Source organism: Loxodonta africana, chromosome 15 (genome assembly GCF_030014295.1).
Source record: "Loxodonta africana isolate mLoxAfr1 chromosome 15, mLoxAfr1.hap2, whole genome shotgun sequence".
In the NCBI taxonomy this organism is placed as follows: Eukaryota; Metazoa; Chordata; class Mammalia; order Proboscidea; family Elephantidae; genus Loxodonta; species Loxodonta africana.
Window position 1 is genome coordinate 40654505 of NC_087356.1, and position 12995 is coordinate 40667499.

Consider the following 12995-nt stretch of genomic DNA (forward strand, 5'->3'; position numbering starts at 1 on the left):
ATAGACTATGGAATTTCAAAAGAATGAACAAATCAGCCTTAGAAGAATGTTCCTTAGAAGTAAAGATGGCGAGACTTCAGCTTGCTTATTATGGACATGTCCTCAGGAAAGACCAGTTGCTAGAAAGGACCTCTTTACTGGCACTAATCAAAAAACAACACAAAACAAAACAAAAACCACAGAAAATAACAAATGTTGGAAAGGCTTTGGGGAGATTGGACCCCTTACACACTGCTGGTGGGAATGCAAAACAGTACATCCATTTTGGAAAATGTTATGGTGCTTCCTTAAAAAAGTAGAAATAGAGATACCATAGGATCCAGCAACCTCACTCTTAGAAATATATCCTAGAGAAATAAGAGCTGTCACATGAATAGACATATACATACCCATGTTCATCGCATCATTATTCACAATAGCAAAAAGATGGAAACAACCTAAGTACCCATCAACAGATGAATGTATAAACAAACTATGTTACGTACCCCACACGTGTCTGTCAGTTTGTCATACTGTGGGGGCTTGTGTGTTGCTGTAATGCTGGAAGCCATGACACCAGTATTCAGATACCAGCAGGGTCACCCATGGAGGACAGGTTTCAGCTGAGCTTCCAGACTAAGACAGACTAGGAGGAAGGACCCAGCAGGCTACTTCCGAAAAGCATTAGCCAGTGAAAACCTTATGAATACCAGCAGAACATTGATATAGTGCTGGAAGATGAGCCCCCCAGGTTAGAAGGCACTCAAAAGATGACTGGGGAAGACCTGCCTTCTCAAAGTAAAGTCGACCTTAATGACGTGGATGGAGTGAAGCTTTCAGGACCTTCATTTGCTGATGTGGCACAACTCAAAATGAGAAGAAACAGCTGCAACCATCTGTTAATAATCGGAACCTGGAATGTACAAAGTATGAATCTAGGAAAATTGGAAATCATCAAAAATGAATGGAATGCATAAACATTGATATCCTAGGTATTAGTGAGCTGAAATGGACTGGTATTGGCAATTTTGAATTGGAAAATCTTATAGTTTACTATGCTGGGAATGACAACTTGAAGAGGAATGGTGTTGCATTCATCGTCAAAAAGAACATTTCAGAGGCGGGGCCAAGATGGCGGACAAGGTGGACGCTACCGCGGATCCCTCTTGCAACAAAGACTCGGAAAAACAAGTGAATCGATCACATACATAACAATCTACAAACTCTGAACAACAAACACAGATTTAGAGACGGAGAATGAACAAATACGGGGAGACAGTGATTGTTTTCAGAGCCAGGAGCCAGCGTACCAGTCAGCGGATTTTCTGGAAAAACTAGTTTCACAGTGATGGCTCGGAGACAGCAGTCCATATCAAACCACATACAGAAACAGACCATGACAGCTTCTCCAACCCCCCAAACAAAAGAATCAAAATCTTTCCCAAATGAAGACACACCTTAGACTTAGAGACACAAACAAACTAAAACTCAAAGGATGGAAAAAAATATATCAAGCAAACAATAAGCAAAAAAGAAGAGGAGTAGCAATATTAATTTCTGACAAAATAGACTTTAGACTTAAATCCACAACAAAGGATAAAGAAGGACACTATATAATGATAAAAGGGACAATTGATCAGGAAGACATAACCATATTAAATATTTATGCACCCAATGACAGGGCTGCAAGACACATAAATCAAATTTTAACAGAATTGAAAAGTGAGATAGACACCTCCACAATTATACTAGGAGACTTCAACACACCACTTTTGGAGAAGGACAGGACATCCAGAAAGAAGTTCAATAGAGACACGGAAGACCTACTTACAACAATCAACCAACTTGACCTCATTGACTTATACAGAACTCTCCACCCAACTGCTGCAAAATATACTTTTTTTTCTAGTGCACATGGAACATTCTCCAGAATAGACCACATATTAGGTCATAAAACAAACCTTTGCAGAGTCCAAAACATCGAAATATTACAAAGCATCTTCTCAGATCACAAGGCAATGAAACTAGAAATCAATAACAGAAAAACTAGGGAAAAGAAATCAAATACTTGGAAAATGAACAATACCCTCCTGAAAAAAGACTGGGTTATAGAAGACATCAAGGAGGGAATAAGGAAATTCATAGAATGGAACGAGAATGAAAATACTTCCTATCAAAGCCTCTGGGACACAGCAAAAGCAGTGCTCAGAGGCCAATTTATATCAATAAATGCACACATACAAAAAGAAGAAAGAGCCAAAAGCAGAGAACTGTCCCTACAACGTGAACAAATAGAAAGTGAGCAACAAAAGAATCCATCAGGCACCAGAAGAAAACAAATAATAAAAATTAGAGCTGAAATAAATGAATTAGAGAACAGAAAAACAATCGAAAGAATTAACAAAGCCAAAAGCTGGTTCTTTGAAAAAATTAACAAAATTGATAAACCATTGGCTAGACTGACTAAAGAAATACAGGAAAGGAAACAAATAACCTGAATAAGAAACGAGAACGACCACATCACAACAGAACCAAAAGAAATTAAAAGAATCATTTCAGATTACTACGAAAAATTGTACTCTAACAAATTTGAAAACCTAGAAGAAATGAATGAATTCTTGGAAAAACACTACCTACCTAAACTAACACATTCAGAAGTAGAAGAACTAAATAGACCCATAACAAAAAAAGAGATTGAAACGGTAATCAAAAAACTTCCAAAAAAAAAAAGTCCTGGCCCGGACGGCTACACTGCAGAGTTCTACCAAACCTTCAGAGAAGACTTAACACCACTACTACTGAAGGTATTTCAAAGCATAGAAAAAGACGGAATACTACCCAACTCATTCTATGAAGCTACCATCTCCCTGATACCAAAACCAGGTAAAGACATTACAAAAAAAGAAAATTTTAGACCTATATCCCTCATGAACATAGATGCAAAAATCCTCAAAAAAATTCTAGCCGATAGAATCCAACAACACATCAAAAAAATAATTCACCCTGATCAAGTGGGATTTACACCGGGTATGCAAGGCTGGTTTAATATCAGAAAAACCATTAATGTAATCCATCACATAAATAAAACAAAAGATAAAAACCACATGATCTTATCAATTGATGCAGAAAAGGCATTTGACAAAGTTCAACACCTATTTATGATAAAAACTCTTACCAAAATAGGAATTGAAGGAAAATTCCTCAACATAATAAAGGGCATCTATGCAAAGCCAACAGCCAATATCCCTCTAAATGGAGAGAACCTGAAAGCATTTCCCTTGAAAACGGGAACCAGACAAGGATGCCCTTTATCACCGCTCTTATTCAACATCGTACTTGAAGTCCTAGCCAGGGCAATTAGGCTAGACAAAGAAATAAAGGGTATCCGGATTGGCAAGGAGGAAGTAAAGCTATCACTATTTGCAGATGACATGATCGTATACACGGAAAACCCTAAGGAATCCTCCAGAAAACGACTGAAACTAATAGAAGAGTTTGGCAGAATCTCAGGTTATAAAATAAACATACAAAAATCACTTGGATTCCTCTACCTCAACAAAAAGAACATTGAAGAGGAAATAACCAAATCAATACCATTCACAGTAGCCCCCAAGAAGATAAAATACTTAGGAATAAATCTTACCAAGGATGTAAAAGACCTATACAAAGAAAACTACAAAGCTCTACTACAAGAACTTCAAAAGGACATACTTAAGTGGAAAAACATACCCTCCTCATGGATAGGAAGACTTAACATAGTGAAAATGTCTATTCTACCAAAAGCCATCTATGCATATAACACACTTCCGATCCAAATTCCAATGTCATATTTTAAGGGGATAGAGAAACACATCACCAATTTCATATGAAAGGGAAAGATCCCCCGGATAAGCAAAGCATTATTGAAAAAGAAGAAGAAAGTGGGAGGCCTCACTCTACCTGATTTCAGAACCTATTATACAGCCACAGTAGTCAAAACAGCCTGGTACTGGTACAACAACAGGCACATAGACCAATGGAACAGAATTGAGAACCCAGACATAGATCCATCCACGTATGAGCAACTGATATTTGACAAAGGACCAGTGTCAGTTAATTGGGGAAAAGATAGTCTTTTTAACAAATGGTGCTGGCATAACTGGATATCCATTTGTAAAAAAATGAAACAGGACCCATACCTCACACCATGCACAAAAACTAACTCCAAGTGGATCAAAGACCTAAAGATAAAGACTAAAACGATAAAGATCATGCAAGAAAAAATAGGGACAACCCTAGGAGCCCTAATACAGGGCATAAACAGAATACAAAACATTACCAAAAATGATGAAGAGAAACCAGATAACTGGGAGCTCCTAAAAATCAAACACCTATGCTCATCGAAAGACTTCACCAAAAGAGTAAAAAGACCACCTACTGACTGGGAAAGAATTTTCAGCTACGACATCTCAGACCAGCGCCTGATCTCTAAAATCTACATGATTCTGTCAAAACTCAACCACAAAAAGACAAACAACCCAATCAAGAAGTGGGCAAAGGATATGAACACACATTTCACTAAAGAAGATATTCAGGCAGCCAACAGATACGTGAGAAAATGCTCCCGATCATTAGCCATTAGAGAAATGCAAATTAAAACTACGATGAGATTCCATCTCACACCAACTAGAATGGCATTAATCCAAAAAACACAAAATGATAAATGTTGGAGAGGCTGCAGAGAGATTGGAACTCTCATACACTGCTGGTGGGAATGTAAAATGGTACAACCACTTTGGAAATCCATCTGGCGTTATCTTAAACAGAAATAGAACTACCATACAACCCAGAAATCCCACTCCTCGGAATATACCCTAGAGATACAAGAGCCTTCACACAAACAGATATATGCACACCCATGTTTATTGCAGCTCTGTTTACAATAGCAAAAAGCTGGAAGCAACCAAGGTGTCCATCAACGGATGAATGGGTAAATAAATTGTGGTATATTCACACAATGGAATACTACGCATCGATAAAGAACAATGACGAATCTCTGAAACATTTCATAACATGGAGGAATCTGGAAGGCATTATGCTGAGCGAAATGAGTCAGAGGCAAAAGGACAAATATTGTATAAGACCACTATTATAAGATCTTGAGAAATAGTAAAAACTGAGAAGAACACATACTTTTGTGGTTACGAAGGGGGGAGGGAGGGAGGGAGGGAGAGGGTTTTTTATTGATCAATCAGTAGATGAGAACTGCTTTGGGTGAAGGGAAAGACAACACTCAATACATGGAAGGTCAGCCCAGTTGAACTGGACTAAAAGCAAAGAGCTTTCCGGGATAAAATGAATGCTTCAAAGGTCAGCAGAGCAGGGGCGGGGGTCTGGGGAACATGGTTTGAGGGGACTTCTAAGTCAATTGGCAAAATAATTCTATTATGAAAACATTCTGCATCCCACTTTGAAATGTGGCGTCTGGGGTCTTAAATGCTAACAAGCGGCCATCTAAGATGCATCAATTGGTCTCAACCCACCTGGAGCAAAGGAAAATGAAGAACACCATGGTCACATGACAACTAAGAACCCAAGAGACAGAAAGGGCCACATGAACCAGAGACCTACATCATCCTGAGACCAGAAGAACTAGTTGGTGCCCGGCCACAATCGATGACTGTCCTGACAGGGAGCACAACAGAGAACTCCTGAGGGAGCAGGAGATCAGTGGGATGCAGACCCCAAATTCTCATAAAAAGACCATACTTAATGGTCTGACTGCAACTAGAGGAATCCCGGCAGCAATGCTCCCCAGACCTTCTGTTGGCACAGGACAGGAACCATCCCCGAAGACAACTCATCAGACATGAAAGGGACTGGTCAGCAGGGGGGAGAGAGATGCTGATGAAGAGTGAGCTAATTAAATCAGGTGGACACTTGAGAGTGTGTTGGCAACTCTTGACTGGAGGGGGGATGGGAAGATAGAGAGAGGGAAGCTGGCAAAATTGTCAGGAAATGAGAGACTGAAAGGGCTGACTCAATAGGGGGAGAGCAAGTGGGAGAAGGGAGTAAGATGTATGTAAACTTACATGTGACAGACTGATTCGATTTGTAAATGTTCACCTGAAGCTTAATAAAAGTTAATTAAAAAAAAAAAAAAAGAACATTTCAACATCTATCCTGAAGTACAATGCTGTCAGTGACAGGATAATATCCATACGTGTACAAGGAAGACAAGTTAATACGACTATTATTCAAATTTGCTCACCAACCGCTAAGGCCAAAGATGAAGAAATAGAAGATTTTTATCAGCTGCTGCAGTCTGAAATTGATTGAACATGCAGTCAAGGTGCATTGATAATTACTGGCGATTGGAACGTGAAAGTTGGAAACAAAGAAGGATAGGTAGTTGGAAAATATGGCCTTGGTAATAGAAACAATGCTGGAGATTGAATGATAGAATTCTGCAAGACCAATGACTTCTTCATTGCACATACCTTCTTTCACCAACATAAATAGCAACTATACAAGTGGGCCTCTCCAGATGGAACACACAGGAATCAAAGTGACTACATCTGTGGAAAGAGACAATTGAAAAGCTCAATGTCATCAGTCAGAACAAGGCCAGGGGCCAACTGTGGAACAGACCATCAATTGCTCATACGCAAGTTCAAGCTGAAACTGAAGAAAATCAGAGCAAGTCCACAAGAGCCAAAATATGACCTTGAGTATATCCCACCTGAATTTAGAGACCATCTGAAGAACAGATTTGATGCACTGAGCACTAGTGACCCAAGACCAGACCAGTTGTGGAATGACATCAAGGACATCACACATAAAGATGATGTATGCACGATGGAACGAAACACTGCCCAGTCCGGTGCCATCCTTACAATCGTTGTTGTGTTTGAACTCGTTGTAGCCACTGTGTCAGTCCACCTCGTGGAGGGTCTTCCTCTTTTCCGATGACCCTGTGCTTTGCCAAGCATGATGTCCTTCTCCAGGAACTGGTCCCTCCTGAAAACATGTCCAAAGTATGTAAGACGCAGACTCGCCATCCTTGCTTCTTGCTTCTAAGGAGTGTTCTGATTATAGTTCTCCCAAGACAGATTTGTTCGTTCTTTTGGCAGTCCATGAACATTTGACAGCTGTTCCTTGGAAACCCTTTGGGGCAGTTCTACTGTCCTATAGGGGTGCTATGAGTCAGAATGACTTGAGGACAATGGGTTTTGATGAGTAGAACAGGCCATGAAAAGTGGATTTGGAGCTGAAAGACATTAATTCATAATGATGCACACACAAACACCTCCCTAGTCTAATTATAGCCTTGTTCATAAACAGAGAGAGAAAGAAAGAGAGATTGGGGTTCTGAACACACAACTCTCCTTCAGAGTTAAACAAAAGCCTTGGACATCTATCTGGTTGGACTAACTAAGGTCAGAGGTCCACCCTAAACCATGCTTATGTTTAGGACATGAGGATAGCATGCTCATATTTGCCTAGAGATCAATCAGACTCCATCCTTAGAAATTGAGGTCAATTTCCCTCAAACCACGTGGCTACCACCCAACAAGGCAGGAGTGGAACGAATGCTGGGGAGCCCCCACAGTGTACATATGTAGGGTCCAAGAAGCAGGAAGGATACTTACAAGACAGAGGGCATTAAGGCAAATGTTAGTAAGCTGTGCAGCCTATCCTGTTTGTTCTGGGGACCACGCGCTATCGGTGCATTTGACTAGCAGTGATTTAATGAGAAAAAAAAAAAAATCCCTTAATATACACTGCTACTTCCAGTGCCTGCTGATTTAAAAAATGTCTAATGAGGATGTATATAAAATATATACTAAAACGGAAATATTTAAGTATTTATAAACCACGTTGTTGTTTTTTTCTTCCATAGGTGCTCAATTTTATGCTTCCTCGTCAAAGCAAGAAAAAAGTGGATGCCATTATTTCTGAGGCACAAGATGCAGAGTATAAACTGGAGTTTGTTCCAACGACCACCATAGAATATGTCAACAGCTTAGTGTTTCTTGATGAAATTCAGGAAAGAGTGAGTTGATGATACTATGTAACTCAAATTTCCAGGTGTAGTACTAGGTAAGGGAGAGACATGGCAAGAAAGAGTGAGGGACTGAAGATTAGGAAATGGCTGCCAAGATGTCAGAAACGTTTTCAAACCAAGTTAGCAGATACCCTGTGTCACAGAATAACGACAGCTAACATTCATCAAACTTAGTACAAGTCAGGAGCTGTACTAAATTTTTGACAGGCATTAGATTTTTTAATCTTCACAAAAATTTGAGGAGTATGGATGATATTTATCCTCATTCTACAGATGAGGAAACAAGGACTAAAACAGGTTATGTTGCCCAAGATCACAGAGCTTGTATGAGGTGGAGATGGGATTTAAAGGGAGATCTCCTTGACCACAAAGCCCATGCCCTCAACTACAGTTCATTGTATTTCTTATTTGTAGTAAATGATAATAAAATTGGGATCTAGATATTAGTTATAATGGATGTCTTTGGCCCCCAGTCTTTATCCGTGTAGTAGTCAAGATCCTTTCTCTTACAAATGGAAGAACCCCAACTCAAACTGCCTTGAGTGGAGAAGTTGTTGGGGAGAGAACAGTAGATTCAAGGATTCAAATCATGTAAATGGTGTGGTAAGATGTCTCTCTCTCTCTCTTTGTCACTCACACACACACATTCTCTCTTTCTGTCTCTCACATACACTCTCTGTCATTCACTCCTTTGTCTCCCTTGCTTCTTTCTCTCTGGGAACTCTTGGTTTCCTCCTCTCAGGGTCTTCCCTGTGGCAGGCAACCTAGCATTTGACTTCAGTAGTCAGTTATTCATAAGCTTTCACTCATATCAGTCTGGCATCAACATTAGAAATTGACATAAATTGTTTTCTTAAATACCTGGAAATTGAAGAAATGTTGCAAAATAAAAAGAATACAAACTGAACGAAACAAATCATTAACAACTGAATAGTCATATATTGTTAACAGAGTTAATAATGAAGATTATTTCAAATGCCTACAAAAGTAACAGTTTTACAGATAATTATAGATTTTTCTCAGGTTTGCTTATACGTCACCTCAGGACTCTAAAGATGTCAAACGCTTATTATTATTTGTATTTATTAAGCTTCTTTGGACAAATAAGCTAAACTGACTTTAGCTAGCTTAAGCTAAAATGGAGACCCTAATTAAAGGTTTAAGGGTGTTTCATGGACTCCCCAGCCAAGAATGTAACTAGGCTTTGGAACTGACTAGAACCAGGAATGGGGAGGCTGTAGGAAACTCAGGTAGTCCTCTCTTTCAGTCTCTCCTCTCTGCATCTCTCTGTCTGCTTTGCTCCTATCCTGTCCCTCTGCAGACAAGCTGTTTCTGCTGCTTCATCTAACAGCAGAGACATGGCCACCAGCAGCTAGACATTGCAAGTCTAGCCAGCCACTGAGACAGAATCTCTTTCTCCCAATATCAATTCTAAATGTCTAGTAAATGAATTCAGATACCATCTCCTGTCCTGTAAACTATGACAGGAAGGTGAGATCACATTGTATACAATGGTTGTGAAGGGTAGACTGCTGTCACCTTGTGGTTCCAGAACAAGAGAGTCAGTGTGCCATGCAGAAAACCCAGACTGTGTCCAAGACATTGTCTGTGCATTGCTGGGTGGTGTGTTGGGGAAGCAGCTTCCCTAAGGAGATGCTCTGCACATATAAGCAGCTCATCTTGGAACTTCAACCAGTAATTCAGCAAGCTTAATGAGCACCCACTAAGCAAGGATTACAACAACGAGTAAACCTGTTTTCCAGGAGCTTATTTATTTATTTATTTTATTGTCTAGAATGAAAGCAGACAGTTATTAGAATGTGATTGGTATAATAATGGGGATAGGTGTAAGATTCTGTGGTAGGACTCTAGGGCGTTTGTGGTGAGCCTTGCCCGTGGGCCACAGCAGGCATTGCAGAGGGTGGAGTATTTAAGTCATGCTGTGAGGTACATCCAAACATTCGGGTAGGCATTCCAGGGAGAGGGAAAACCATGTGCAAAGACTTGAGGCAGCAGGACATGGTGCTTGGTGTGCTAGGGAGAAAGGGTGCTTGATGGAGAAAGCTAATTAATGGTAATTAAAGCAGTATTGTCAAGGACAGGAGAGAGGGAATGGATTATAGAGATATTAAGTAAGTAAAATTTGAAGGATTTAGCAGGCAACTGAATGAGGGATCAGCAAGAGGAGTTCAAGATGACTCTTCCGTGTTGTTACAGATTGAATTGTGTCCCCCAAAGTTCATGTTGGCTTGGCTGGGCCCTCATTCCCAATATTGTGTGATTGTCCACCATTTGGTCATCTGATGTGATTTTCCTATATGTTGTAAATCCTACCTCTATGATGTTAATGAGGCAGGATTAGAGGCAGTTATGTTAATATGGCAGGACTCAATCAACAAGATTAGGTTGCATATTGAGTCAATTTCTTTTGAGATGTAAAATAGAGACTCAAGCAGAGAGACGGGGGACCTCCTACCACCAAGAAAGCAGAGCCTGGAGCAGAGCATGTCCTTTGAAACCAGGGTCCCTGCATTGAGAAGCTCCTACACTAGGGAAAGATTGACGACAAGGACTTTCCCCCAAAGCCCAACAGAGAGAGAAAGGCTTCCCCTGGAAGTGGTCCCCTGAATTCAGACTTCCAGCTTCCTAAACTGTGAGGGAATGAACTTCTGTTTGTTAAAGCCATCCACTTGTGGTATTTCTATTGTAGCAGCACTGGAATAACTAAGACAGGTATCTTTCTAAAAGGGATGGATAGATAGCGGTACCATTAACCAGTATAGGAAGGGCAGGCCACATAATTCCTCATCTGACCAGGATATTTTTGAGAGTGAAAGAGGTGTGCTCTTAAAATCATTATACCAGGATGATAAGTATAAACCAGGACACTTCCAGAGAAACCTGGACATCCACATACCCCAGTTACAGAAAATATAGGAAGATGAACAGATCTTTATGGAGAGAGCATTAATTCCCTTTATAATTTTATTTGAGATGTTAGGATACTTTTGATTGAAAGTAGCAGTAACTCACGTAGCTAGCTTAGAAAAATGAGTAGATTTAGTCTAAAGTTACAGGGATATCTGGAATTCAAAGGCATGGATACAGCCAGGTCTTAAAAAGAACAGGAACCAGGGACGAGAGGAGCATAAGGAAACCAAAAACGCCTCTCTATCTCTCATCTCTGCTCTTCTCTAGAACAGTAGTTCTCAAAGAGTGGTCCCAAACCAGCAGCATTGGCATCACCTGGGCACTTGTGACCTGCAGAATCAGAAACTGGGGAGGAGCTGAGCAGTCTGTGTTTAGTAAGCTTTCCACATGATTGTCAGGCAAGCTAGAGATGGAAAACCATTTTCCTGAAAGCCTCTCTGCGGGTATGTTCTCACGTTGAGAACCTGCGTTTTGTTTGCACAGGAAAGCAAAGGACCTCTGCCAACAGCTGCAGAGGCTAGCTTTTCTCAGTGTCAGAGAGAAATCAGGACTGAGCTGGGTCATCCAGGTCCCGGTTTGATGCTGCTTGGTTCAGCTTATGACCAGGAAGCTTGATCAAGTTGTACACACACAGCCCCTCCCTCTCTAACATGTGGCAGTGGGATGTCCCTCCAAATTAGGGAGTCAGTTGACAGAAAATAAGGAGAGACAACAAATACACTGTCCACTGTAAGCATTCATCAAAGCGAAGATGTTTAGAAGTCAGTTGGATATAGTAAAAGAATTTATGAAAGGATACTGGGAAGCTGCAGATTCTCTGAAAGAACCATAGGTCTGGGTTCTTCGCTATGCAGCGAGGCCCACTGCCTGCCCACACCTGGGGCTGCTGTGGGACCGTCACTGCTCAGCGCATGCCCCGAGGCGCAGATGTTACAGCTGAACCACAGCCCCTCTTATCCTCCCAGCCCTTGTCTCTGAAAATTCTCAGTATTGGCCCTATTTAATCCTACCAGAGAGCAAAAACAGACAGAGAGGGAGAAAATAAACATAAGTGTAACACTAACTGTGCTGAGCTCTAAACACCTCACCTCCTGAGCCTGATAACCTGTATCGTGCTGTACTTAGCATCCAGCGGCTTCAGCCACTTTGATTGTAAAGTTACACGCCCTCCTCAGGTGCTCACTTTTCACATTTACTAATGTTCACGGTGCACAGTGAGCTTTTCCAATTAAAAAAACAAAAGCCAAACAAAAAACATAAAGGGTGTAATAGGGCTCTGTTGCATTTAACAAGCAACCAATGTTTCTATTTAGATTGAAAGCCTCGAAGAAGAAGCTAACGTAGTGATTCAAATGTACAAGCTTATTGAGCAATATCAGGTCCCTACGCCTCCTGAAGACTTTGCTGTTTTTGCAACTATGAAGCCATCCATCGTTGCTGTTCGAAATGCCATTGATAAATCAGTGGGCGATAGAGATACAAGCATCAAGCAATTTTGTCTGCATTTGGGTAGGGATCTTGAAGAGCTTACCAATGAAGTGAACGAAGTAAAGCTGCAAGCACAGGTAAGCTAAAGCAGGACTTAAAAAAAAAAAAACTGGGTAAAGTTTTACTGTTATGTTTCACTTAAACCTTTTAAGGAGCATATTTTATTTTTAATCTGATTTAGCTTTTGTTTTTATGGTTTCATTCTAACCAATTAACAGTGTCTTTGAGCTGCTATTGATAACTGGAAGGGTTTTTTAATCTCTAAGTACAGAATAGATTTCAGACCATTGCAAGTAAAGTACACATGTAACATTGAATTATATTCCTCGTGGATTGTATTTATTATTTTGGAATGAATATGTTTACAACTTGCCAGCACACTTTACAGCTATTGTCACAATTTTAAAGTTTGCTTAGCTGCAATATTAGAAAATTCTCCTTTGGAAAGAGGCAGAGTATAAATTGATAAATGGTAATGAAGAATATTTGGTTGATCTGTACCAGTTTTATTGTACAAAAGACACAGGGGAAATTTTTTAAAGAATTTAGA

General features: G+C 40.2%; 1 protein-coding gene across 1 annotated transcript in view; it reads left to right on the forward strand.

Annotated features, from left to right (window-relative positions):
• Nucleotides 1–12995, forward strand: part of DNAH6 (dynein axonemal heavy chain 6) — a 302643-nt gene that overhangs the window by 78533 nt on the left and 211115 nt on the right. Inside the window, exons 14-15 of the mRNA XM_064268785.1 lie at nt 7862–8014; nt 12271–12522. Of these exons, the coding sequence (XP_064124855.1) occupies nt 7862–8014; nt 12271–12522 (405 nt within the window). The remainder of the gene's footprint in view (nt 1–7861; nt 8015–12270; nt 12523–12995) is intronic.